The sequence below is a fragment of the Eucyclogobius newberryi genome, unplaced genomic scaffold (assembly GCF_026437365.1).
Source record: "Eucyclogobius newberryi isolate DKJ021-1_F unplaced genomic scaffold, fEucNew1.0.hap1 SCAF_7, whole genome shotgun sequence".
In the NCBI taxonomy this organism is placed as follows: domain Eukaryota; kingdom Metazoa; phylum Chordata; class Actinopteri; order Gobiiformes; family Gobiidae; genus Eucyclogobius; species Eucyclogobius newberryi.
The window spans coordinates 26,994,312-27,022,288 of NW_027316389.1; the positions used below are offsets into that span (position 1 = coordinate 26,994,312).

Below are 27,977 nucleotides of genomic sequence, written 5' to 3' on the forward strand. Positions count from 1 at the left end.
CGGCGAGTTTAGTCGTGTCTCCCCCAAGGACACGGCTGAGTGTTGGTGCGGCGGGGATGAGCACGTCTGACGGTGCAAAGGAGACAGTGGGAGCACCTCACCGTGTCCAGCTGCTCGGAGCCCTGTGAGGAGCCTTTCCACCTCTTCATTGCGCCTGTTCGAGCCGCTGCTCCGCGGTGCCTGAACGTGCGCCGCGACGTCATGAGGTGATCTGCCTCTGTCACGGTTGTTGCTGTGTTGCAGTTTGGTTGTGCACGTTCCCAACAGATCTCTGACAACTGTGACTCCGGATTGTAAATGTCCGCTCCTTGAGCATCCTCTGGACGTGACCCGGCGCCGGTTTGATTTCTGGATTTCTTCTCGGCTCTGAGCCCGCGTCTGCCGCATCAATGTTGCCATCAGCAGAAGCCGCGAAATTATATCAGACTAATTACGTGCGCAACTCTCGTGTCATTGGACTTTTGTGGGCCATCTTCACCATTTTGTTCGGTATTGTGAATGTGACCATTTTCTCTCAGCCGTACTGGATCGGCGATGGCATGGACACGCCGCAGGTTGGTTACTTCGGCCTGTTTCACTACTGCGTTGGGGACGGACACTCCAGGGAGCTGGTGTGTCAGGGGACCTTCACCGAGTTCTCCGAGATCCCCTCCACTGCGTTTAAGGCCGCCTCGTTCTTCATCGGCATGTCCATGATGCTGGTGGTCTCCTGCATCGGCTGCTTCAGCCTCTTCTTCCTCCTCAGCACCTCCACCGTGTATAAGATCTGCGGCTGGATGCAGGCTGCCTCCGGTAAGACCCTCAGACACTTCAGATTAGACTGTGGAGGAAACTGTCGGGATATTGCAGGTGAAAGGTGGAATATGAGTTAGGTTAGGCCTAATTGTGAACCTGGATGTGCTGTGCTGCATGGTGCTGAAACAAGCTCTTCTGACATAACCACATGGATGCGCTGATGTTAATGAATCAGGCAGCAATCTTTTATTTTGTAATCATTTAACTTATCATACATAAGAAGGCTGTTATTTCAGACTTTCACATGGTGTTACATAATTAGTTAATGAAGTTGAATAGCTATACTACTCAATTATATAAATCACAACCCATTTTCAAGCCTCCTGTCTAGATCTGTACCATTTAGGCTATGTAACTTATCCTTTATTTCTTTAATGCATGGCTATACCATAGCCTATACGGTAATGTACATGCATGTACACAATATAATACGATTTTCATAAACATTGTAGTCCAGATACTAAAGTTTGCTTTAGTATCTGATAATTCTCTTTTAAGAATATCTAACACGTTGTTACCCAAAAGGGCCATCATTTTGTGGCTTGGTTTGTCATAAACTATTGAGTTTGAGAACATGGGGGAAACGTGTGCTAACAAATCCTATTGCTGTAAAGAGAGGCAGGAGACTTGCCTGAGAGATGCCTGAGGCAGACGTTTATTTACCATCAGTACAGACCCTCAACACAGGTAGGTAGTTTATAGGAGGAATTTTCCATTCAAGTCTGCCTAAGTTTCCACACAAGGAGGTTTAAATAGTCCTGGATATTGATAACTCCAGCTGCCAGCTGAGAGGCAAGATAACCAAGCAATGTTGATAAGTGCATAAAGCTTCAATGAGACAAGTTGACCAAGAAAACTGATGAATGTTAGAGAAGGATCAATTCTGTAACATTGGTGATGCCAGCCAATAATTGGATTTAAAGGGGACATAAAATGTCAAATCAACTTTTATGAGCTTTTAACCTTGGTGTAATGGTGTTCCCTCATCATTTGCTTTCTCAAAGTTGTATTTTGACTGATGCATGCATCAGATTTCTCTTTTCTTCTAATAAGACAGTGGTATACAAGCGATCGCTCACTGGTCCTCACTGGGCAAAACAGGGTTAAATAGAGTTTACATTTTTGAGAAGGCGAGACCTAACAGTTCTGCAGATTTGCATATGAAATTGCTGGACCTGTTTCTTATACTAATGGCAGGTTTTAGATCAGTGTCATGTTTTACAATTAACCAAATGGAAAGATAATGATATATCTATTTTATAGTCAATAACACAAACAACATAACATAAATACCCCTCAAAAGGCATACTATGTCTTCTTTAACCACAACAAAAATGCCATACCACAACATGCTTCTGTTTTGATTCTTTATACATTCTTCCTAGCTTCAATGTTCAAGAGACAGACCAACAGTAACACAGCTGCTGACACTAGTTTGTCACATTTCACATCGCTCACTATGAGGGCAGCTTTATCACTAAATCTTGCTGTAAAACAACATGGCTTCTCTCAGCTACACCAGTGTTCAGCAGGAATACTGTTTGCAACACAAATGAGGCGGAATATTTGGTCCAGGCCCAGCTTGGCGTGTTACACTGAGGTAGAATTAATGCATTAAAGCCAGTAATGAGGAGACTGCAGCTGAGATGAAAGGGAAGAGCCAGCAGAAAGAGCCTGACCATGGCACACTGGCACCGGGACGCCTAATGAGAGCGCCTGGCTGCTTAACACTGTCAACTCCATCACACTTAGCTCAAGGTTAAACTCACGTACGCCGTTTAAACTCTCCCACAGAGGAAAGGTGGTGCCGTCTGCAGCGGGCTCCCCACTGTCACCTCTGTTGTGCTTGGAAAAGACAAATTAGTACTGAACAAAATAATATGTCTCTTCTTAGGCGACTTTTATTTGTTTCGATTTCACTCGGGCTGTAAGGGCTTGGTCGCTTAGTCCAGGGACCCCCAACCACGGGGCCGGACCCAAAACCGGGCCGCGGGCCATCTGCTGCTGAGCCCCAGAGGCAAAAGTTATATATTAAAATTAACTGTTTATTGCTATGTCCCTGTGTTTTATTATAAACATATAGAGTCAAATAAACATCAAGTATCAGTAATAAGACAATTACAAAATATTTAGAAGGATTAGCACATTTTACACTGTTGTACTGGCCCTGCCCCCTTCAACAGGACCCTGAAAAAAAAATCTTCTGATTATAACAGTCCTTACGAGAAAATAGGTTGGTGGCCGCTGGCTTAATTAATTAACCCTAAACAGACAGATTTCAGAGTTACTGAACCATTTATTCTGCTTTTTCACTTGACAGCTGAGTAGTTCTCCCACATGTCAATCATTCCCCGCGTCCTACTGCTCACCTGCAGGCTCGTTCTGGCTCGTTCCCAGGATATCAGCACGTTCCCTGGCTGCGCATGTGTGGTTGATATGCCGGTGTGTGTTTAGCGAAGCTAGCAGCGAGTTCCTTCAGTGTATCTCCATCTTCGGGCCGCAAAGTACTAAAAAGGCTGTGAGACGACAGAGAACGACTGTGTTTGAGCCGGCTTTTGCATTTTATGTCACATCGCTTAAGATAAGAAAACGTTGTTGGTGAGGCCAGTGATTCCTGGTGTTTTGAGTTGTAACTCTGCAGTCATTAGCAGCATTAGCTCTGTGTGCTGTTCACTTCAGCCTCTGTGTCTTCACTGCAGACTTTCTGTTTCATAATCGCGGTCCTAACCCCACCCTTTCTCTTTTTGACACAGAGTGGCACTCCCCTTGTAATGGCAATTCCGGTCACTTAAGTAGCGAACGAAGAAAAAGTCTTGCTGCTAAACTATGCTATAAAGTAGGCTGATTCGTGTAAAATGTCCAATGTTTATGTGACCAACAAGTCAATTATGCACCGTTTGCCTGGGCGGCTCGAAAACAACTTTTTAGTCTGTGTAGAACTTATTTTCTCTGGAGGTCGGCTGAATGTCCACACTTGTACCCTAACCCCTAATCCTACACTATTTAGCACACTACATAGTGCACTCAATCACAGAGTGATTCGTACACTCAGCTCACTACTTTCTCCTCGTGTGTCAAGTGAAAAAACTCACCATACAGTGGACGGTCATGGATCTCACATTAAACAACAAACGCCCTGGATTATTCAACGTTTTGGCTGTGATGTGATCTCAAGCTAAGGTAAGCGGCTAATGCTAGCAACTTTGCAGTGTAATGGTTTATTTAGGAGTATTTTGGTTATATTCTCGAGTCAATAGTACGTTTTAACAGCTCTTCTGCTTCATACAGCCGTGTTCTGTCCAGTTAAAGAACTGCAGCTGTTGTTTTTCCAACTCTCGCAATGCATTGTGGTCTATATTGAACGGTCTAGTGACCATCGCTGGACACTACCTTTTATGGTGCATTGTGGGAAATTTTGAGTGCACTACATAGTGCCCTATGTAGGGAATAGTGTGGACATTCGGACGCACCCCCTTTGTTTACTAATACAACCGGGAAAAGGATTACGTTGGATGGCGGCGATCCACCACCTAAAAGTCCCTCATGGAGTCATGGAGTCATGGAGTCATGGAGTCTGTGTTTAGTATGATTTGAAATGCTTCCTCCGTACACTATGTTTATAAACATTTCATGTAACATACTGTATTTCAATACTTTTTTTGTATATTTTAGAATGAGCTTGAGAAACTACACAGAAGTGCCGAGAACCTTTCTCAAGGTCTTTATTTGGTGCATACAAGAAAAAACAAAAAACAAAAACACTTGTTTTAAGCTTTAAGAGTATTTGTTCCTGTTTACAGCTAATGAGGAAGTACACAATAACAGATGATTGTGTCCCATATGATAAATATGATACATGATATAAACAAGCTGGGTGTGGTGTGGTTGGGACTCCACCCACTCAATTGGGAAGGATTTGAGCCACATGGGCTAATCCCATCTGCACTGGTTCAAACAGAGAATATCTAACAAAGAAAATAAGGCCGAAACATGATCAAAATTAAAAAAATTACATCTACAATCTGAGAATTAGATGCTTTGTTTGAAATGTGGACGCATCTGCTCCTGCATCTGCACCTCCAGTAAGACATTTTGACGACAAAGAGAGCGTCATTAATACATTTGCGATATTGATACTTGACAATAATACACTTTATATGAATTATTCTCTATGAACGCCTTCAGTATCCATACTTTTACCTTTATCTGGTTAAAAATGTATTCAAACGTTTCAATATACAATAGAAATAATCATTTGACTAGCTGACTGTTAAAATAATATTTTTTTGCAGCCCGAGACCTAAAACATTTATAAATCTGGCGTTATTAATAGGATAATTTTCTAGATGTCAGTGTTTGTTTGATACATTTTTTTAATATTGCACAAGCCTCCTTTTATGTAATAGTGGTAAGTCAGTCCTTTAGCCACAGCTTTAGTGTGAAACATCTTATAAATATATCATATTGCCAGAGCTATAATTGTCGTCTCTATAATTCTCGATTTGAAACAAGTCCCATCCCATCAGATAGTGCAGTGGGTCAGCTCTAGTGCTCTGTCTCCCATGATGCTCCACTGGCCCAAGGGCAAGAGAGACACTGTCTGTATTCCAAGCAGCTTCCTCCTCTCCTCCGCACCAATCTATGCCTTTGCTTCATCAATCACAATTTCTTTTCTATTTTCTCTGTCAGCTAACATTGTAGGCTTTTTTCTTATCACAAAGGAACAGGAGCTAACGTGAAAGAAGAGCGGAGATATATATGCCACGGCTCATTTAGTAAAAAGACTATTCCGAAAACAAGGTCAGACTGCACGTGCCGGCCAAGTCTTCTGTAAACTCGAAAGATGAAATTGTCTCTCACGCTGGCTTTCACAAATCCCCTTGAGCTGGACAAAAGGTTATAGACTTTCACTTAGCATCATCTCGCATTCACAACACTGGCCATTCATAGTGTCTAGTGTTGCCAAACCAGGAGTAAGCTTTGTCTGTGGTGCTACGTGCCATTACAAATACTCAAGTTACTGAGTCGATTTTTGCGGTAATTGCAGAGTTGATTTTTAAACCTGTACTTGTAAATCTAGCCACAGAATTGTAATTAGCTACGTTTAAAACCATAGGAATTACTGAGTTGCACTAGTCCAAATGCACGGTGGTCTCACTGCTGCACTTTCTATACATATAAACTCATAAAGGCACAGAACGCCTGCTCTGACTGTCTTTAGCTCAGAGAATAAGTGGATTGTGGTTTAAATAACTTAATTAAGCATTAAACTGTTGAATTAAGTTTTACATAAAAGACTGTTTAAAAATCCTAAAGTTTTGGCTGCACATTAACTGAGCTTTTACTTAATTACAAATATGAAATACTCTTTCCACCGACTGTATTAAAATAGTGCCTAATAATAAAAAGGATAAGCAATAGTTAAATGTAATAACTTCCAAATTATAAAAATGTTATAGTGTGTGTTTATCTTTTTTATATTCAACATTTGAATGTGTTTTTACAGAGTAGAAAGATTGATTTAAGAAGAATATTTAAGTTGATTCTAAAAATCGAATATTTGCCTCGTCAAAAGTACAATCTACAGTTAGAATGTTTACTATGAACTCGGATTTGATTACATATTGTTTACAGCATATAATATTTGTTCAATTTTATCTGATAATGGGTAAAATATATGGCAAAAGAAGACAACAAACTAAAACAAATCTTATTAAAACTCCAAACCACATATTTTTACTGACAGAAAAGACACAAGCTCATCATTGTCAATTACAAATGACCATTCTTGTCTTCAATTCCATTAAAATCATAATTTCACACCCTTATTTTAAGTTCTCAGAAACAGACCTTTTTCCTGACCTGTTTTTTAAAGAATCATCAACAAATAATTGGTATAAGTAAAAGCTCTATGTATTATAACCTTGCTCATGTGAAAAGATCCATTTCTAAGAGGAAAAAGGGTAAAAAGTTGAAAGTTTAATGAGCGCAGAGGAGCACTTTGGGCCGACTCTGTGTGACTTAAGATGCTGAGTGCTGCTGGAGTATATGGACTCTCACCCGTCTCCTCACCGGGGCTATTTCTGTCCAGGCATCTGCTCAGGACCGTACCACACCATGCCATTTGTTCCTTCACTTTGCTGAGCGCTGCAGAATACGTCATGCACAAGTCTCTATACATCACTTTTATAATCACCCTAGAATCAATACTGAAAGTTATATTGAAACTTGATACTCATTTGAGCTGGCATGAATACTAAAAAAAAAAATACATAAGCAGGACAAAGTCGGACCTTTTTCTGTTTTTTTTTCTGACATTTCAATACATTTTGTGTAGATCAGTAGTTCCCAAAGATTTCACACTAATTACCACCTAAGGGTCTATAAAAGGACTATCCCACGTCTAAATTAAGACTAACACTGAAGTACAACATTGCTACAGTAATTCTAACCATGAAATTGCCCTAAGGAGGACCAAACATGGATAAAAATGACTCTAAACAAACCAAAACCTGACACAGTTTGAGAATTACAGGTGTAATTAACGGAAGTGTTTTGAATCATTGTGCTTTTGACATCAATCATGAGTATCAAGCCTTTGGATAGAAATCAACATTTTAGCATTAAAATATATTAAGACAACACCAGTCTCTGCTGTCCACTTTGATTTGTGAAGCTCCATTAGCCATTAATGATTTAGTGCATGGTCCATAACAGGTCGTTCTTATTAACTAATTGACATTTTTTGTGATGACACACAGACGGTTGATGGCCCTCTTTATAGTATTAAATGAGTAGACTTGCTCTTTTGTTTTTGTGTCACTTTGTAGCAGTGCAGAGAGATGTATATAAACTCAACATGGTTAATGATTAGGATGTTGGGAAACAAAGGAGCAATACACATGTGGACTGCTGCAAAGAGTTTAAAATGAACTACCGGTAGTTCTTTTACTCGCTTTTTAAAATACATACATATACTTTTTATTAACCTAAAGCTGTAGTCCCTAAATTTCAACTGTGAAAGGAAAAGGCGTGTATTTAAATCTGGCACATTGTTAATATTCTGATACATTTTTGGGCATGTGCACAAGGTTTGGAGCAGCTTTTTTCGCACGCCAAAGTGAAACTGGGGGGACCGCCCAAGCACAGCCAATCAGAGCACTGCTTTCGGCTCTTACTTCCGGGTTACAAAGTGCTGCTTTTACAATATACCTATTTGGGGGAATTTACAACAAAAAGTCAGGTGCACCAGCTTGAATAAAATCATACAAACACTGTTACGGCTGTTTCTGTACACAATGATCAAGTAAAGGGTAATCAAAGAGAACATGAAGCAGAAACAGAGTATTTTCGTCTCGTTCAAAAAGGTGGTTTATTCACGTGCACAGTGTATAAACACCCTCACTCTCCCTAAGACAATTTTGTTCTGTCCCTACCTAACTTTACAATTACAAAGTACACCTTTTATAGGTGGTAACAAACATAACATAATCACAAATCAAATCAGCTCCAAAAAGAGATAGACCAGACCATCACGTCTGTGACGGGTCCAGCTATCTCTTCAGAGGTTAATCGAAGATCATTTCCACACCGAATCAGGTCCTGACGCATTAATTGATGATTAAGAGACGCCGGACAGTAGATAATCAGTATAATCAGGACCCCGTATTCTTATATCATCTGCACGCAGGAGAACAACACAGATATTAATTCTGTGACATGTCATGGCCTAAAACAACATCAGAATGACATGACATGACCCATTTTCTCCATCAAACAGAAAAAAAGTTTTAAAATTTGCAGTTTAGAATGTTCTGTTGTCATGTCAACACAGCCTATACCCACGCTGTACAACGAGCCCTGCCTAAGCCCTGCCCCTTGTCCCTGAACCCATGACCCTGCCCATGTGTCGCTGCTGCTGCTGAAATTTAAATGACTCTGTAGATTCTGATTTGCCTTTGCCAATCTTTATCCTTTGTGGACATAACGACCGCATCTGGACTTGTTACATAAGCCCCCTCCAGCCCGGGCCGCCGCTGATGCAGAGTCCCTGCTGCTCCGCTGGCAGCATTGCACACACACACCAGCCTCCCTCTTGATCTCCCAGCATGCACCTCACCTCTCTCTCTCTACTCACCTAATGCTTTCGCCAGTGTCACATCTATAATGGAGGAACAGGCTCATGCCAAGCGCACTCCGGACCTTGTGCACTGCCAGGGCACGCGGGGGTTGTATAATGTCTTCTTTGCCAATGAAATGAGGTTTGTAGATACATTGAAATCAGTCTTGGTCTGGGCACTCATCATATACATTGAGATAGTGATTAATGTCTTTGCAGAGTTGTTAAAAGTATCCAAAAGATACTCATATGAGCAAGTATCAATACAGGATGCTTTACCAGAACGAGTATAAGATCACATGATAACAAAGGGAAAATGTTTTGTGTTATTTGCAACATTTTAAGGACTTTTACCCCATTTAAAATAATATAATAATAAAATAAAGTGCTATAGTAACAATCCTAATTTCTCATCATTCTGAAGCCCATGGATTATTTAAAGGTCCTATAACATGCAAAATCGACTTTTCAGAGCTTTTAACCTTCTTACATTGCTATTTGTGTTTCATATATGTACCCAGAGTGTGTTTTTGATTGATTCTCGCAGTTTTTAGCTATATTACAGAATATCTCCTTTCCACAAATCTCCAAACTGACGGGGGTGGATGCAAGACCGCGTCATAACCACAGACACGCGTCATATATATATATAGATCTATAGATATATCTGTTCTGCGCACGCTGTAGAATTAACACCAGTTTTATTTAGTCTCAAAGTTGACTGTTAATCTCAAGTTTTATCGGTTGTCACTCACTTGCGCGGCGGAGCAGACAGCTGTGGGACACACACTACGTCACGGGTGGGCGGGGCACACACACGCTCTCGCTGAGACTACGTCACGGGTTGGGCGGGGGAGCCAGATCGCTCTTCGCAAGGGTGGGGGCGAATATCAAACCAAGCCGTTTGCATTTCCGGGTTGGTGAGGGGGTCCAAGGTATGGGTGATATTTCTTAACTATTATGTTAAGGGTGTTGCACAACCCTTATTATTATCAATTATATACTTAGGATAGACTACGAAACGTGAAAAAAAGCATGTTATGGCACCTTTAAAGAAGAGAATTTTTCAAACATCATTGTATCGAAATCGGTCATGAGAATTAACTACCGTATGTTCCTCGATTTTGAGTTTAAAATTATAGTATTGTGGCAACACTAGTCTGCTCTCTTCTTTTTACCACTTTGTACACTGGTAATTATTAGAAGCTCTCTTGTTGTGCTTTAATGTAATCACGCATACTACCTTTCAAGATCAAGTTTAAAACATTCTATCACGATCTATTAATGAAGAATAACTAATTATCTGAACACAACCTCTTTTTGCTCGCTTTCTCTTCAATCAGTGTGTGGCAATAAGAAGATGGACATGGACAATAGGACTAGACATCACATGGTCTGCATACAAAACACTTGGCCACATTCGAACTGGCTTAAGGACGACTGGAAATGGAAGTCAATCATTAGGTTCAAGGAGACAGAGGAGCAGAGGGATTGATCACGTAATACCAGACTTAGAAATCATAGATTCTGCACATAAAGTTATAAAACCTTATTCAGTAGTACTTTTTTCATATAAGTTGGACAATATTCAAATCTTTAAAATCTCAACACATACGGCTCTTACACCAATGTTCCTTCTCTTCTGAGATACGTTTACCTTTGCAGACCAGTAACACCCAGAGGAAATACGGTTTTGGGGAGTGTTTGACCTAGTGTGTTTGCCTTGGTGCTTTCAATCAAATTCTAGCTCGGGATGTTTGCTGTGACATTTCTTCATAACGCCATGTCAAAGTGCACATTATTCACAGTAAATACAGGAGAAACTGTGGCGGTCAAGTGGCCCATCATTATAGTGTGTTAGTGTCTTATTATTCATAACTACTGGACTGAGATTACTGAGGCACTGCTGATAGTCCATTTGACTTGTCAAGACAATGTATCTCGGGTGTCAAACTGTTGTTTTTTTCAGGTGCTGTACTGTCTTAAAAATGTGAAAAAAGTTCATCTTAAAGGAATTATGGAGGATTTTTTGGCACCAAATCTGAGTCTCATTTCCTCGTGGTGTGGTCGATTAGTTCTCCCACATATCAACCATCCCTTGCGCCCAACTGCACACCTGCAGCCTTGTTCTGGCTCGTTCCCAGGATAGCAGCACGTTTCCCTGGCTGCACATGCGTGGTTGATATGTCGGTGTGTGTTTAGCGCGTTCCGTCAGTGTACAGTACAAAATGACGACAGAGAAAGACGATGTTTTTGAGCTCAGAAGAGATGGAAATCTGCGGAGACGAGAGATGATGCGCTCCATCGCGCTAATAAACATGTGTAGCAGCGAGGCTGTTCCGTGCTTCCGCACGGGGTGAGTGCGCACTTGGGCACTTTTTAAAAAGGGACTAACAGTGGCTTGAGTTCTCAAATCGGCAAAAAAAAATCCTCTAATATTCCTTTAAATTGTATTTCACATTGATTGCTCACTTTTCTCTCTTTTAATAGGATTTTTTGGCCCGTAGGCTTTATTGGGCCGGACAATGAAGCATGAAACAGGAATGAGAGAGGGAAGGGCATGCAGGAAATTGTCCGAGCTGGATTCAATGTGATGAGCTGGCCTCTGTCCAGGGAGTACCCAGCCTAAGGCCCAAAGTCACTGGGACAGGCTCCAGTCACCCACAAATGAAGGATAGACTTTAACAATATATCTGTCAAAACATATTTGACTTTATTTCATCTGGTACAGTTTAATACTGTCAGTCTTAAGATTGGCTTGATCTGCACATCTCATATTGTATCGCAGATAAGTTCCAAAACACAGCCCACTCTCACATATTTTTAGCAGAATTTAGCACTTATGAAAACAACATTTAAACTCTACAGCTACAGCTGAAGTCTCTTGAAGGGTTCTTATTTTTGCATTCAAGTCATTGAGTAAATAGTTGAAATGATGTGCTCATTGTGCAGAAAAGCACTAAAGATGTTGATACAGACTGTGCCTGGGAGCTGCTCACCTCCAGCCACCAGCACGCTTTGGCAGTCACCGAGGCAGAAATAGATTTGGACCACAGACAGCTCATTTGAACAGCTCCTCATCTTCCATGGCAGTGCAGCAAAGTTTGAAAGTTTCTCCAATTTTCTCTGCATTTTTGACACTTAGTGGATTTTTCCCCCCCAAACTGCCATGAATTTCTGTCCTGTCAGCAGACAAAAGAAGCACTCCTGCAGAATGTACTCTGTTAATTGTTTTCCCATAATAGCAGCAGTATAGTGAGGGATGGTAGAAATGGCTCTTACTCGGTGTGAGTATATATATTTAATATGTCTGTGTGGAAGTACAAAATGTGGGTTTGAGTGTGGTTTGCCAAATAATTCATTACATTACCCATTTTATTTGATCACAGTTCATGCTCCCTCGTATCTTTATATTCCCTTTTAGATTACTAAAGCTAAAAATAAAACCTGTTAACAGTATTTGAATAAAAAATAATTACTTTTCACATACTTTGGCTGCCACATTCCAGCTTCCTTTCTTCTGGGAGATTTATCAACATTTAGCTTCGATAAAAGTCACTTTAAAATTATACTCATTGTACTGGCTAATGCCAAAAAAAAACATTAAATATTCATAAATAATTTTGGGGAAATCTAATGATATACTATATCTCCTTGGAAAGCATATCAACTTCATATTTTACAGTCTGGTCTTCATTTATTACATTCCTAAATCCATCATAGTTTAATGTGCATCAACCTCCTTAGTGTGGACTAAGTGTTTTGTTCATTTTGTACTCTTTTTTTGTGTGTGTACTATTACAAATGTCACCATGAATATGATAAGAAATAACCCCTTAAACCAAACAGAAAGTTTATATCGTATAGTGCTCACCCTTTTGACTCTTTAGTTCAGTTCTAACGTGTAGCTGAGTAGAAAGTACATTTACCTGCTCTATAATAGTGCTGTAAAAGTCAAAAGTATCCACTGTAAAAGGACTTATTTAGGCATCTGTTCTTTTCTTCAGTACAATACTTTTACTGGTGCACTTTCCACCTCTGTATATATTATATGTTGTAAAAATGCAAATATTGTGTAATAACATTGGTCACGTGGGTGAATTAAAACAAATCTACTGTGTCAGGGAGTTTAAAAAAATAACAATAGCACCAAAGAAGTGTATTGTCACGAGTTTGTGGTAAAAATATCAAGATTTTCAACTTTTAAAATCTGGACTGAAAAAACATGTCCATGAGCATTAGCGTATTGAAATATGGCACATTCATTTCAGAGCATGTAAACTGCTGGATGTATATATAAACTGAAAACAATTGCTCATTTAGGATTTGCTAATTGTCACTATTGGTCTGGGTTTATTTCACCCTTACAGTATTTCAATGAAACAATGTATTCAAGCACAAAGGTCACAAATGAAAATGATTGCTGGCCACATTTGAAAAGCTCATAAATGACCCCACTCATTCGCCCTATAGACCAAGAATTACCATCACTTAAACACTGACACATCTTCACGGCCCATTTAGTCCCCGTATTAATCAAAGACTCATAATTGCACCGATTTATCTGGAAGTAATTATTCTTTATCATTGTCCTGGTATTATAGGTAATCCTGCTATGCTAGTCATCCACCCGGCTTTGAAGTGGGATAGAAATACTAATTGCTCAGATTAAAGAGCTGGTTAATGCAGTTCAGTAAGACTTAGCACTGATTAGATTCATTTGTGTTTTCTTATCAGTAAAAATGAGGACAGGACTGGACAGCTCCACGAGGGAGAGTGTACTCTGGATCGACCCAAGCCCCGAGTCAAACATGACGCAATAAAAGAGAAAGAATATTCTGTTCATTAGCTTTTTGTGGTGAAATGGCCGTGTAAATTACGCTGCAACCGAATGCAAGTTATAATTGTTAACTCTTACGGCTAAAATCTTACTCTGTTAACATGGCAACAATCTCAAAATGTAACCTTCAGTGTTCCACACTGTCGGTAATAGCTTTAAGTGGGACATTTGCTGGTGTAGGTAAAACTCCTCTTCTGTTTGTTTGATCTTGGGCTGGGCGTTATGACAAAAAATGAATCATGATTTTTTCTTTTCGCTCACATTGATCATGAATCATGGTTTGATGTTTTCAGGCGCTGTGGAAAACCAGATTTTTTTCTTAAACTTGATCAAACAGAACTAGTCCATTTTAAATTTAGTTATTCCTCACTTACCTAATGCATTCCTAGGGGTGGACAATATTAAGATTAATTAATATTGCGCTTTTTTTATGCAACAAAAGTCATATGATATTATGTCAATCCAACAGAAATGTGTTAAAACATGTCTTTAAATGTAATCATCAGACTAAGGTGAAATGTCTGTCAAATTAACCACAAAAGTTCAGGAATATCATGCAATTTATTGCCCTTATTTGAAAGTTTACAACATACCTTCTTTCCCAATTTTACCCAGCTCTTCTTGTTGCAGGTTTTTAGAACTACAGAACTAAAATCTAGATTCATGCAGCTTATTTGATAAAACAGGTGAGTGGGGAGTCCTTGCCCCAAGTGGAGGAGTACAAGTATCTTGGGGTCTTGTTCACGAGTGAGGGAAGGATGGACAGGACAGGTGGACAGACTGTTGTGGTGAAGAAGGAGCTGAGTCGAAAGGCAAAGCTCTCGATTTACCGGTCAATCTACGTTCCTACCCTCACCTATGGTCATGAGCTGTGAGTAATGACCCGAAAGGACAAGATCGCGGATACAAGCGGTTGAAATGAGTTTCCTCCCCTGGAAAGACCCAGGACACGCTGGAGGGACTATGCTCTCGCTGGCCTGGGAACGCCTCGGGATCCCCCGGAGGAGGTTGGAGGTGTCTGGGGAGAGGGAGGTCTGGGAGTCCCTGCTTAGACTGCTGCCCCTGCGACCCGGCCCCGGATAAATGGAAGAAGATGGACGGATGAATATACAAATATTTCACAATATTATCTAAATTTCAAAACATTGCCCACATCAATCATCATCTTAATTAAAATAGGATTTGTATCAGATTTAGTTACTGCTATACTTTCCATCCAACCAGTCCTCAACAATGATAATATTTGCAACTGCCGGGTGCTAAAGTGTAGTAAACTGTAGCTTGTCTGTCCCACAAGAGCTTTAAATTAGATAAGGCAGTGTCACCACTTTTCTCATGTGTCTACAAAGAGTGCTTTGTAGACACTTACTTTTTTATATTAAACAACTTACACTTTATGCAGTAAAAGCAGAGTTTGTAGTGATTTAAAGGAGAACTATTGTTAAGTCCCTGTGATTGTCAGATAATGTATTTTGAAGTGTCCATCGACTTCCTCTGCAGTTTCTAGGCAGAAAAGCAGCCTTGAAACAATCCTGGGATATTTTTATATTTATAACATTAAATATAATAAGAAAAATAAGAAAAAACATGTAAGGGAGCTGCAAAGGGAGTTACTTAGTTATTAGCTAAAAATTTTGTAACTTGATATTTATACAGCCTATTGAACCTTAGTTGAAGCTCAAACAACAAGATTCCTGATAGAACAGAAATTTTCCTTCCCTTTCCTTCCCTTTCCTTCCCTTTCAAACTTCAGCATGAGGTCTTTCTATGTGACCCATCCACATAGTCTTTCAAGTATTCATTTCTTTCCTCTCTCCAGTTTTTGTGGTTGGCTCAGGTCAGTTTTTCACTTGCGGCAGTAAACTTTAAAAGCTTTAAAGTGAGCCTAGTCATGCATATTTTTACAGCCGCAGTGGGATAAAGTGGGAGTTGATTTTTGGTCTTTACCTCAGCTTTAGTGTCAATAAGCTCTGCGATTCCTGCAGCTTTTCCATGGCGCCATATTGTAGAGTGTGTGTAATCAGCTGTACACATGACACTTATGTCATTTGGCTCTCGTCACAGAAGATTGTCAGATCTTAACAGTAGGATATGTTATTACATCACTGAACCAAGATTAGAGATTTATGAGAGAAAGTGTAATTTTAAAGGTTTTTACCCTAAACCTTTTTCTCACGCTAACCCAAACGTCGCCGATCCTAAATGCTTAATCCTGAATGTAAAATAATTTCACTTTTGTACACTCTTTTTATGTTATCTAACACTCGTAGCCCTTATTTATGTTAACTCCAAAATCATTGGCAAAATGTGAATATTTAGAAAGAAAGTCTCTGTTATGTTTATTTGTATCCCATTAGCTGAAAGCAGTGCTAGTCTTCCCTGGTCCATTACAATTAAAAACAAATTACATTTCAAGTACAATAACGTGGTTTTCGATCATTCCACTTCATTATATTTCAATACAGTAACAATTTAACAGTTCTTTGCAAACTATGTTAGATTTCAGTCCATAAATAGTGTTCAGTACAATTTTAAAAGAAAATATCTTAACACGTGACTCTTTAGGTTCATTTTAAATTATTTCTTATTTTTGAGTTGACTAATTTGAAAACAAACAAAACAGTTCTTGTCATGCTTTACTAAACTTCCAACAGCAAAACAAACATGACAGTGAACATTACATCCATTTGAATAACTAAATATGCCCACATCCTGCCTGAGCCCCTTCACAATAAAAATGTTTTGTGTGTGAGAAAATGGTTCAATTTAATGTAGATTTTTGTCCTATTCACCTGCAGTGTCTCGCTTTAAACAAGTTTGTAAGGATTAAGCAAAAGTTTGAAAAACAAGTCTAAAATGAAAGATAATTTTATACCATCGCAGTCATAAGATAAGATAAGATATTCCTTTATTGTCCCACATGGGGAAATTTCATTGGTGCAACGCAGGTAGATACAGAGGTAGATACAGAAGAACAGATCACTTATAGGAAGTCTGAAAAACACTTTCAGTAGAAGATCTCCTATAAATAAATAAAAACTCCCATGGACAAATAAATAAATAAATACCATTGCATGTGATCACGACAGTAATTGCACATGAATATGTGTCACGACAGCACATGGATTGCACATGAATTTCACAGTAATTTCACAGTAATTGCACATGAATTCCAACAGCAATTGCACATATGACAGAATTGCACATCAGTATTAGGTTAGGTCAGTATTGCGACGGGATAACGTGACGATCTCCGGGTAAGACGACTGTTCTCCGCAGTTTCATGAGTTCCTCCTTTGTGTAAACGCGGTACGGCGCCGGCCGGGGGCGGGGCCGGAGCCGGGGGACTCAGAGCCAAGACACATATTATTGCCACCTGCCACCACGTCTATTTGGCTGTGCACTCTCCTCTTTATCCCTCCAAAATCCAATCACTTCAATGCTGCGGAGGCTGAACTGGACCCATGGCCACCTGCACGACTTGGAAAACCCACAAAACAGATTTAAAGGGGATTCTTTCAATACCGACCAGATTTAGTACAGTCTCTTTGGGAAATTAGCCAACAAGCTTCCAACAAATCACTTTCCTACCATCTGCTTGTATGCCCCCTGGACTCCACTGCATCTCATCCGCCGTTCCTCTCATCTATTACATAAGACGCATTTGCAGCCAACAAGCATTTGCCTGGTCCATTTGTTTCCGCATGCGTGATCCTTCTGTTCCGAGGAAGAGGAGCGGACAAAAGAGGTGGATTTTATGAAAAGAATGATGAGAATGATAAGAATGGGCCATGGGGCTGTTTCCAAGGAGCAGCATGTATCATATCAATCCACCATAAGGTAATGAAGGTGGATAATGTGGATAATTAGCTATGTTGCTGTGAATTATTTTGAAGATATGCAAAATGCGCTCTGATCTGTTCACAGCCGCGCATCAAAGGGTCCAGACACAAGAAACACTCCGCTCTTAACACGATATTCTCTGCAAATATAAAGTGCTTTGACAAATCAAATTCTATATTATATGGTGTTTGAAATGATTACATGACTGCTCCATCTCAGTTGAATACATTTGGTCAACTTTGTAACGATGTCATCCCGAGTCCATCAAACAGCAGACTAGTCCACAGATAATCAGAAAATACACAGAAAGTTCATCGTGAGCCATATGTCGTAAGATCGTCGTGACTCATGATAAATAGGACACAGACATGACAATAATTTGATCAATATCCACAAGAACAAGCTCCGTAACAGTCTGAAATAAATAAGATTCTCTAACTTAAGAAAAGGTATACGTTGTTTTTTTTACATTGTTAGATTGTTAAATTGTAGCGCATTTAAATAGTGTAGTGTTTGCCTCACTTTGAGCTGATATGATAGAAACCTTTTAATATAATCTGGTTTTATTGGTAATGTTTTATCGTTTGAGTGCAGCTGGCTGGCTGCAAATGGAAAGTAAACAATGCCATTAATTAAATACAAATGGATTCAAACTTATGCTGAAAACTTCCAGAAAAAAGGATATTAAGTAATATCTCTGCACATTTTGGGAAATTTTAGTCTTTTTACATTTGTCTGATACTTAAACCTCAGCTAAAACTAATAAAGACACATTTCAGCCCATTTCTGTTATAAAATTATCTTCTGATTAATGTTCTCTTCAAAGTTAATGTGTTAAAAGCTGATTAATGCAGTGTGACCATTTTTGCAACTTTGGCTGACACACAGTTGTTAAGTCTCTCGCCCACAGCTATTTATTATTTTCAGTTTTTTAGTTCATGTTTTGGACTTTGCATGTCAGTGCAACATGGTTATACAGTACGACTTGTGTGGATGATGACAAATCTAAAGCACTTTACGTGGGTTCTCTTGGTCTCCAGTGATCAGTTAAAAAGAATGACAAATGAAACGCGAATGGAGAAATGGGCTTGTGTGTGGTCCGGTGTATAAGTTTATATATTTCTCAAATGTCCTTTCCTTTCAAACCATGGCTCCTCTGGGGTGCACTTGTTCTCTGGAGCGCAGTAAAAAGACAGGTACGAGGGCTTGAGCAGAAAGTCCAGGATAATGCCGTCAGCTAAAATCTGCTCTCTGCTCCAGACTGACAGCTGGACACAGGTGTCCTGCTATTTTTGGGACCAGAGTAAGGCCTTTGTATAATCCTGACGCTGCAGGAAGCTCTGGTGGTGCAGTGAGAAGGTACAAGTACTGGAGAAGAGACAAGAGGATGCAGACTTATTAGTTAAAGAGGACGCATCCACATTCACTAGGCATTCATTAGGCATCAAATGTTTGTTGGTCGAGATATTTTTTTGGCCATAGATGCAATAGAAATTATTTATTTTTTAAAATTGTCACAATTATATTGAAAATAAAAATAATAACTTTTGATTTCTTGTTTGATATGAGAGTAAACTTATAGGCCGTTTCATCAAAGTATGTGATCCAAGTTATCTTTAGCTTGCCCAGAAAATGTAATTTTCACATCTAAATGGATTTTTGGGCACCACTCTCACACTCATCATTTTTCATTTTCCTGGCCTGTTTTCCATCTTTTTCTGGAAAGAACAGCAAAAACAGCTCATACATTTTGGCCTGGCTTCATTATACTGAGCCTGGCATGAAACCACAGTCCATCCATCCAAGTCAAAATGAGTAAAATGCCATATTTGTTATTTCAGAAATATATTACGCGCATAAAGGATCTCTTAGTCTGGCATTATGCCAATGCCAGAGCACATTCCCAGCCATATTCTGGTGGTATTATGCCAATCCAACAGAAATGTGTTAAAACATGTCTTTAAATGGGTTAGTTGAGGTTTAATTATCAGGGAAATGTTAAAATGAGTTACAAAAGTGCAGAAAGATCCCTAGATACACTTATTTGAAAGTTTACAACATAACTTTTTTCTTTTTCTTTTTTGTCTTCAAACAATGCACTTCTTATTCAAATTTTGCATTCATTTAAAACAACACTCACGATATATCCTTCCATTTATTATCTAGCTTTAATATGAATGCTTTCAGCCCGAGGGTCACCCAGGAGATACTAATACATACATAGGCGTGATATACATCTTTGTAATCAGGAGAATGTTTGCTCCAAATACATCCAACCCCTTTGAGGAAATGATAATGTACTTTACACAGCTGGTAACCACTCTGCTAATTGTAGTTTTTTGGGGGGTTTTGACAAACATTTAGAACAAACAAAGACTAATACTTCTGAAACTACACAAACTATATACATCTACTAAAAGATCAAAAATAAGCTGAATCTATCCAAACGTATCACCCTATTACTCTCTCACCAAGTAGGACGCCAAAAATGCAGAAAGAAATTGGCGTACATTTTTTTCTTTTCTTTTAAAATATTTTCTGGCCTGTAGGCTTTATTCGACAGGAGAGGACAGTTTGAAATGGGGGATGAGAGAGAGGGGAGGACATGCAGCAAACTGTCAGAGCCGAGAATCGCATACGTGTGCTGTGCTTTAACCACTTTTTATCTCAATATTTGCATAATTACGGGCATAAATAGCACAAATTGGCATCAAATTTGTGCCGAATACCTGGCCAGATGACACCTGAAGGAGCTCCCACAATGCCTTAGCTTCATTTAGATACCAAGATTTCCCATGTGGACCATTCGCAGGCTGAATGTATACGTACCTTTTTTACTCAAAGATCCGTCAAAAAAGAATTACCAGAGGAATCAAAAGGTTAAAACATTGTGCTAAAGTCATGTGTAGTGATACAGATAAGGCTCAAACCCTCAAGAATCTGAATAGTCCGGGTCAAATGCATGAGAGTTTAAATGGGGCAGACTGGGTGCAGAGGAGGTGCATGTTGAGGCTGGAGAGCAGGCGAGCCCCGGTGTAGATCGGGTGTAGTTAGGTCTTCCAGGCTGAATTCATCCTGACAAGATTAACTGACTCATTAGACGAAATATCTAAGACTTACTAACTGATATAACTAACTCGGACTAACTCACCAACCAACTACATAAGACTAAACCAGGCCTAACCTTTGAATATAATTATGTAATGACAGAAATGGTGCGTTGTGAGAGAGCCTAGCGCAGTGGCTTTGGCTGAGGTGCGCTTATGGATTAGTTTCCATCTGGATTACGGTGACGGAGTATGAAGGGGATGCGCGCTCCTCCGCTCGCCAAAAGCTGTTTCTGGGACAGATTTGGCACTCCGCAGGCCGCACCCTCTGCTGGTTTAAGCCCGGACGGTACATCCCTCTAAGACACAACCAGCTTTCCAATGAATAACCGAAGCAATCTTGTCGACACGTGCCCAGATTTTCTTCGTAACACTTTCTTGATAGCATAATATCAACATGTCCACTGACAGCTGAGGTGAATAACTGATCGTAGGTCGAAGTAGGACATGAGCAGCAGCATTTTGTCCTGAAAGTTGGTGTGTTAGAAGACAAATTGGCTTCAGTTGGTCAGAGAAATTCCAACACTGTAGTTCAGTTGTGGTGATGAAATGTTATGTATGAACGACATATTCCCGTCCGTCGCATCTGTATCGGTCAATATAAATTCACCGATATTTATTTTTTGATGTCAGTGTGCAAATGTGTCATTGTGTTTGTCCTGAGTGCGTTAGATGTGTCTTTTTTAACTGTAATAGAAATAGAAAGTGAAACAGTCAAAGATCTGTTTAGTAACATCATTATTATAGAAAAACAAAACAAAAATCCCCCAAAAAAATGCATTTTGAAAGTACTTATGCTATCGGATATCGGCAAATATTGGCTGAACAAACTCACTGCATAAAGCTCACATTGTCTATCAAATGCTCTCTTTTATGTCTGCCTTTGTGATGTGTCTATTGTCATATAAACCCGAGCGATGCACCACTGCTAATACCAGCTTTGCAAAGTGCTTCCCCAGTGGATATGTCACAGCACACAGAACACAAAAATACGTTTTTATTGTTGAACTTTAAGCCTTACGCTGTTTGAGTCCATAAAAACTCCCACAAAGCCTTTTCCCTGCCTTTAAATTGACGGTCTTGTATATAGGATCTTAATGTTTCCATCTTTGCACGACGGAGTCAAAGCAGTATCGTAAAATGGCCACTTGCCCCTTTATTGCTATTACTTGGGAAGTTTACACACAACGTTAGATATTTGTTATGGGATTAATGCAGCTCGACGATTTTAAAGTCAGCTTTTTTCCAAGTCAGGCCCTTTCTGGCCTCTGCTGCAGCACCGCCTCAGAGCATCACTGAACCTCTTCAAAATAACGATGAGAAGAGAGAGTTTTCCTCCGAGCTAAAATACACAACGTCAGAGCTGTTTCTTCAAATCCGAGAGAGAGAGAGAGAGAGAGAGAGAGAGAGAGAGAGAGAGAGAGAGAGAGAGAGAGAGAGAGAGAGAGAGAGAGAGAGAGAGAGAGAGAGAGAGAGAGAGAGAGAGAGAGAGTATGTGGTTGTGTTGTTGCTGCGGCAACACCTCAGAGAAGACGCCTTTCAAAGTCAAGATGAGAGAGATTCAAATGAAGTGGCAAATTAGCCCTTGGACAGAAACAGGCTGTGAAGAAGCAGGAGGTGTCATTTTACCACATCTTATAGAAGAAAAGAGACGACATAATGAACTACGAAGGGACACGAAGCAACGCTAATATCGCAATGCATCACACTCCCCTGCCCGCACTGACCCATATGTAATACTGCACTCTTTACATCACTTAAGGATGAAGGAAACGTAGGGCTGGGATGCTGAAACATAGGGCTGGGAAACTGAAACATAGGGCAGGAAACTGAAACATAGGGCTGGGAAACTGAAACATAGGGCAGGAAACTGAAACATAGGGCTGGGAAACTGAAACATAGGGCAGGAAACTGAAACATATGGCAGGGAAACTGAAACATAGGGCTGGGAAACTGAAACATAGGGCAGGAAACTGAAACATATGGCAGGGAAACTGAAACATAGGGCTGGGAAACTGAAACATAGGGCTGGGAAACTGAAACATAGGGCAGGAAACTGAAACATAGGGCTGGGAAACTGAAACATAGGGCAGGAAACTGAAACATATGGCAGGGAAACTGAAACATAGGGCTGGGAAACTGAAACATAGGGCAGGAAACTGAAACATATGGCAGGGAAACTGATACTGGGCTGGGAAACTGAAACATAGGGCAGGAAACTGAAACATATGGCAGGGAAACTGATACTGGGCTGGGAAACTGAAACATAGGGCTAGAAACTGAAACATATGGCAGGGAAACTGAAACATAGGGCTAGAAACAGAAACATATGGCAGGGAAACTGAAACATAGGGCTAGAAACTGAAACATATGGCAGGGAAACTGAAACATAGGGCTAGAAACTGAAACATATGACAGGGAAACTGAAACATAGGGCTAGAAACTGAAACATATGGCAGGGAAACTGAAACATAGGGCTAGAAACTGAAACATATGGAAGGGAAACTGAAACATAGGGCTGAGAAACTGAAACATATGACAGGGAAACTGAAACATAGGGCTAGAAACTGAAACATATGGCAGGGAAACTGAAACATAGGGCTAGAAACTGAAACATATGGAAGGGAAACTGAAACATAGGGCTAGAAACTGAAACATATGGCAGGGAAACTGAAACATAGGGCTGAGAAACTGAAACATAGGGCTGGGGTTTATGACACAATATGTTCTTCTGATGAGATTGTCGTGTTGTGCTTCAGAGATGCGTTTCTGTTCATCTCTTTGACACGTTAAACCGCCTGCCCCTCCTAAGTGAGTGACGTGTGGATCTGACCAATCACAGTGAAGATTTAACTCACAACAGACGCTTCTGAGAGAGAAACTACGTAGATACTAATGACATGAATCGTGATCAAAATCAGAACCGTGACCTCGATTCTAAAACAAAATCATGATAGGTTGATGATGATGAATGATGAAAGTATTTGACGTTTTGCCCATCCGCACTAAATTACCTGTAAATACATTAAATTGGCTTGAAGAGTCATGTTCACAATTAGTAACTCGAACAATTTAAATTAACTCTATAATAAAACCTCTAGGACAATGTCAGTCACTGCTGTGCTGAAGTATGTGTGTAATATATTGTTTTTATCCAACATGCTAATACTTCAAAGCTTGATGTATGTGCTTTATATTCGACCACAAATTAGCAATACACTGTCAAAAACCCTTTTGAGTACAATAAATTAGACAATAATGAAAAAATGATGAAAGCCTAGGACAAAAGCTGCATTTACCATAATGATTTTTCAAAATATAAATATAAAATAAACTGAATATCTGGTTGTATTGAGTGTATTGATAACAGAAAAGCTTACCGTATTTAAAGGTGACTTAACACTTTGCTTGTTGTTGCAGGAGTGTGCCTGGTCATGGGCTGCATCATCTACCCCGACGGCTGGGACAGTGACACGGTGAGGAAGATGTGTGGAGAGCAGACGGACAAGTACAGCATCGGGGCGTGTTCTGTGCGCTGGGCTTACATCCTGGCCATCATGGGCATTCTGGACGCCCTCATCCTCTCCTTCTTGGCCTTCGTCCTCGGCAACCGACAGGACGGGCTCATGTCGGAGGAGCTGCTGGCCGAGAGCAAGGGTGAGCGAGAACGGGTCAGGCAAAAACAGACACGTAAACGCATTCATTTGGGGAACATCAACGCTACATCATACGTTGGGTTCATCAGTACGTGCTGAAATATAGTTTGAAATTAAAGCTACGCAACAGTCAAAATGCAGCGGGTTTTAGCCTTGTTAATTATGAATATCTGTATAATTACTGGGCGTTTTCTGCTATGGCTATGAAGTATAACACCTCTTTAAATACAAAAAACTACAGACTTTATAGTATGCTGGTTCTTCTGACATCACGCATTGACAAAAGACACTTTATGTCCCAGTAACTGAACCATTCGATTTTATACATTATAGCAAACTATGGACAAAAGGCACATGATACAAAAGGAAGCACAACAACTCAATTAACATCATGGGCCTAGGTGGCTTTATTACATCAGGTGGTCTATCAGCAACTATAATGATACATTAACAAAAGAAATGTCAAATTACGGAAATTACTTTAAAGCCTAAGAATATATCATATAATATGGCAAAGTTTAGTACTATATTGGCCTTTTAATAGAGTATTTAAAGACGTAAAATATTGGTCCCCAGTTTAAAGCTCAAGAACAGCCAAAGAAAATAAATATATGGAATAAGGATTCAAGACAAAAAATAATAGATAAGGGTCAAATAAATACAAAGCTACAACAAGTATGTACAATAAGTGACAAAGGGACAGAAACATTTATTTTCAAATTACAAATAAATAAATAACTTGATTGCACGGTTTAATTAAAAGTAAGCATAAGTCCTTTAAGAAACAAAGTGACCCTACTGTGAAAAACATGTCCAGGGCTGCTTGAATTCATTAGTCAATAATTAGCCTGACAGTGAGGCCTGGGCATATAACAGGTCTATACTTTCCCTGGAGAATGCATGTTATACAGTGTGTGTATGAATAATTCAACAGGGTTTCAGACACTGTGCAAGTGCCACCTGTTGGTCGTTACGTGCAGTGCAAGAAGAGATTGACGATGGGAATTTGACAATGGGCAAAGTGAAAATCTATTAATAGCTTGACCTTGAGAACACCATTTTAAAACAATCTGTTGGGTATGTTTTTGCAGAAGGAGGGAAGGCCTAAACTGTATGGAAGGGAAAGGTAAGAATAATTAAAATCTATAAAATTAAGGTGGACTAATTAACTAGACGTCTCTTCAATGGAGCTGTTAATGTTTCGCCCGGAATGTTTCACAGTATGGCATTCAACATAATCTTACATTCATTGGATTTATTCTTTGAAAAATTACCTTGAAAAACTATTATTCCTTAAGTGAGGGCTGGGCAGGGCTGCCTCTCCACAGATCTAACCTGTAACTTGGCCTGGTGGCTTCACCTGCTTGTCTCCATGGAAATATATAAGTCAATACATTAATGGAGACAGGATGGTGACGGATGTTAAAGGAGAACTAAGTAACATTTACCTTTGTATTTGACCATTTCTGTCCCTGGTTATTGATGGTTAATTATGTACTTTTGGGGCGTTTGAAGTGTCCGTTGTCTCCCCCTGCTGTTTCTAGGCAGAAAACCAGCCTCATAACATTTCTATGAAAGTATTTGGTAATATTAAATGCAAAAAGGTTATACTGAAATATTACGGAAAAAACAAATAGTGTATGTTTAATCCATACTAATTTTTAAGTGATTTCTCTTTCAGGTTGAAGTCCTTTTGGGTCCGTTTACCAAAATTCCATATCATCATCTGAGCAAAGCCTGCCTCAGTCACTCATGAAGGAGGATATTTTTGGACCAGCCAGCAGCCTGCCTTGTACATTTATCTGCCAAAAATGTAACTTCAACAAGATGTCATCAAAGTCGGCCTGTATCCTGTCATCCAAACATCCCTCTTGGAGCATTTTGACTTTATTATAATGTGTGTTAAGTCTTGAGTCCTTGCACAAATTTGTTTAGACCATGGCAGGGGCAAAGACTGTTATTGATGTAATGTAAATGTGAGGACTATACCCACTACCTAGAACTGAGTAGGAACAGGGTACAGATTAGCCACCTGCAACATGAGCACAGACAGACACTCTTGGCCAGTGCTTCTCAAAGTCTGGTAAAAGTACCACTGGTGGAGCTACTCAACATTTCCCATTTAGTTTTATTTCATTATTCTATTTGACCTGCACTTGTCGCTTCGTTCTGTAGATTAGTTCTGCCTTGTTTTAGCTTGGTTAGGTTTCCTTAGCGATTGTATATTGCCGTTTTAGTTCTGGTTATGTCTTGGTTTAGCTGATTTAGTCTTAGACCTGGTGTGATCCTAGTTCTTGTCTTTCCAAATACTATATTAGTCCCAGTTAGCCCTGGAAATTAAATGTTTTAATCCTGCATGGAGTAGTTTTTATGAACAATTTTGCCTATTCAGATTAGAAATATTTGGTTTATACCTGGTTTGCACCTGATTAGTCCAGTTTAAGGTTTGGAGCTGGCAAAAGAAAGCTAAATATTGTAATTATTGGTATTTGAGAATCACTGCACAGGCCATGTACAAAACACACACTTTGTAATTATAAATATTGAAACTATCACTGATTTCTCTGTGCACATGTGGATGTGTGTCAAGTTTTAGCTGATGAAAAAAAACTGCCCATTTTATGTGAATATAACCAATTGTGTTGCATCATATAGAGGGCTAAAATTGTTTTGCTCATACTCCACTTTTCATTTGCAAAAAAAGAGACTGTTTTATAACAATATTATGAAGAAGAAAAAAAAATGTACATTGAATATCTGTAAGACATTTCAGTCATTCAAAGGCCTGCTTGCTAAATTTGCACAGTGCTTCAATTTAAAAAGAGAACAATTTTCTAGTTTGTGGTATATATATATATAATATACATATATATATATACATATAAGATAAATATTAAAGATATCTACACTGTGATTGGGGATAGGAAGACAGTTTGAGGATGTACGCTGCTGTATGAATGTATGTGTTTCTTTGTGCATGATTGAGTATGTGTTATCGGTAATAGTTTGCTGGGCTAATGAGCCTAAATGCCAGCATCACAAAAGTTGTCCTGCCATGTAGCTGTATAGTGTATATTTGTGTGTGTCTTTCTCTTTTCCTTTTGCTTATCAGTTGGGACACACAGGGTAAAAATGACAGAGATTTGTGTACATACAGAAGCCCAATTACTGATGAAAGATTGCCCCAGCTTCACCTGTTAATATGTGTAAATAGATACAGTATAAAGATAGAAATGCATTATTATATATGTTATTATGAGGTTATAGGCAAGAATTGAAAGGGTTCCTATATATATATTAAAACATTTAAATTCAAATTTTCATTGTAAATTTGGTGTCCTGTGTTTTTTCTTTAACAGTCTACATACATACTGTAATAATTAGCCAAACTGCAATATTATGTCTGCTTGACGGTCTAAATTGAATAGGCTATTCAAGCATCTTATTTGAGCTCTTGCTCGCATTGTCTAAAGAATGTGACTTTGAGATTTAAACAGATTAAGTTGCCCATTCATGTTGAAACAATAGCCCCCTTTTTAAACCCTTTGAATGCCGTGTGAATAAAGAGGTGGTCTCTAACCTCAAGACAATAAAACGTTAAAGCATGTAGTGTTAGA

At 39.4% G+C, this 27,977-nt stretch overlaps 1 protein-coding gene across 2 annotated transcripts; it reads left to right on the forward strand.

Moving 5' to 3' along the window:
- Positions 1-27,690, forward strand: LOC140348740 (LHFPL tetraspan subfamily member 3 protein-like). 2 transcript variants are annotated; one of them, XM_072434802.1, is made up of 4 exons: positions 1-792; positions 24,125-24,361; positions 25,452-25,486; positions 26,042-27,690. In XM_072434802.1, exons 1-3 carry the CDS (start codon positions 390-392, stop codon positions 25,466-25,468), a joined length of 657 nt encoding a protein of 218 aa, XP_072290903.1. In that variant the 5' UTR covers positions 1-389; the 3' UTR covers positions 25,469-25,486; positions 26,042-27,690. The 2 variants fall into 2 exon arrangements, with proteins under 2 accessions (XP_072290903.1, XP_072290904.1); XM_072434803.1 differs by lacking the exon at positions 25,452-25,486.
- The last annotated feature ends 287 nt before the right edge of the window (positions 27,691-27,977 follow it).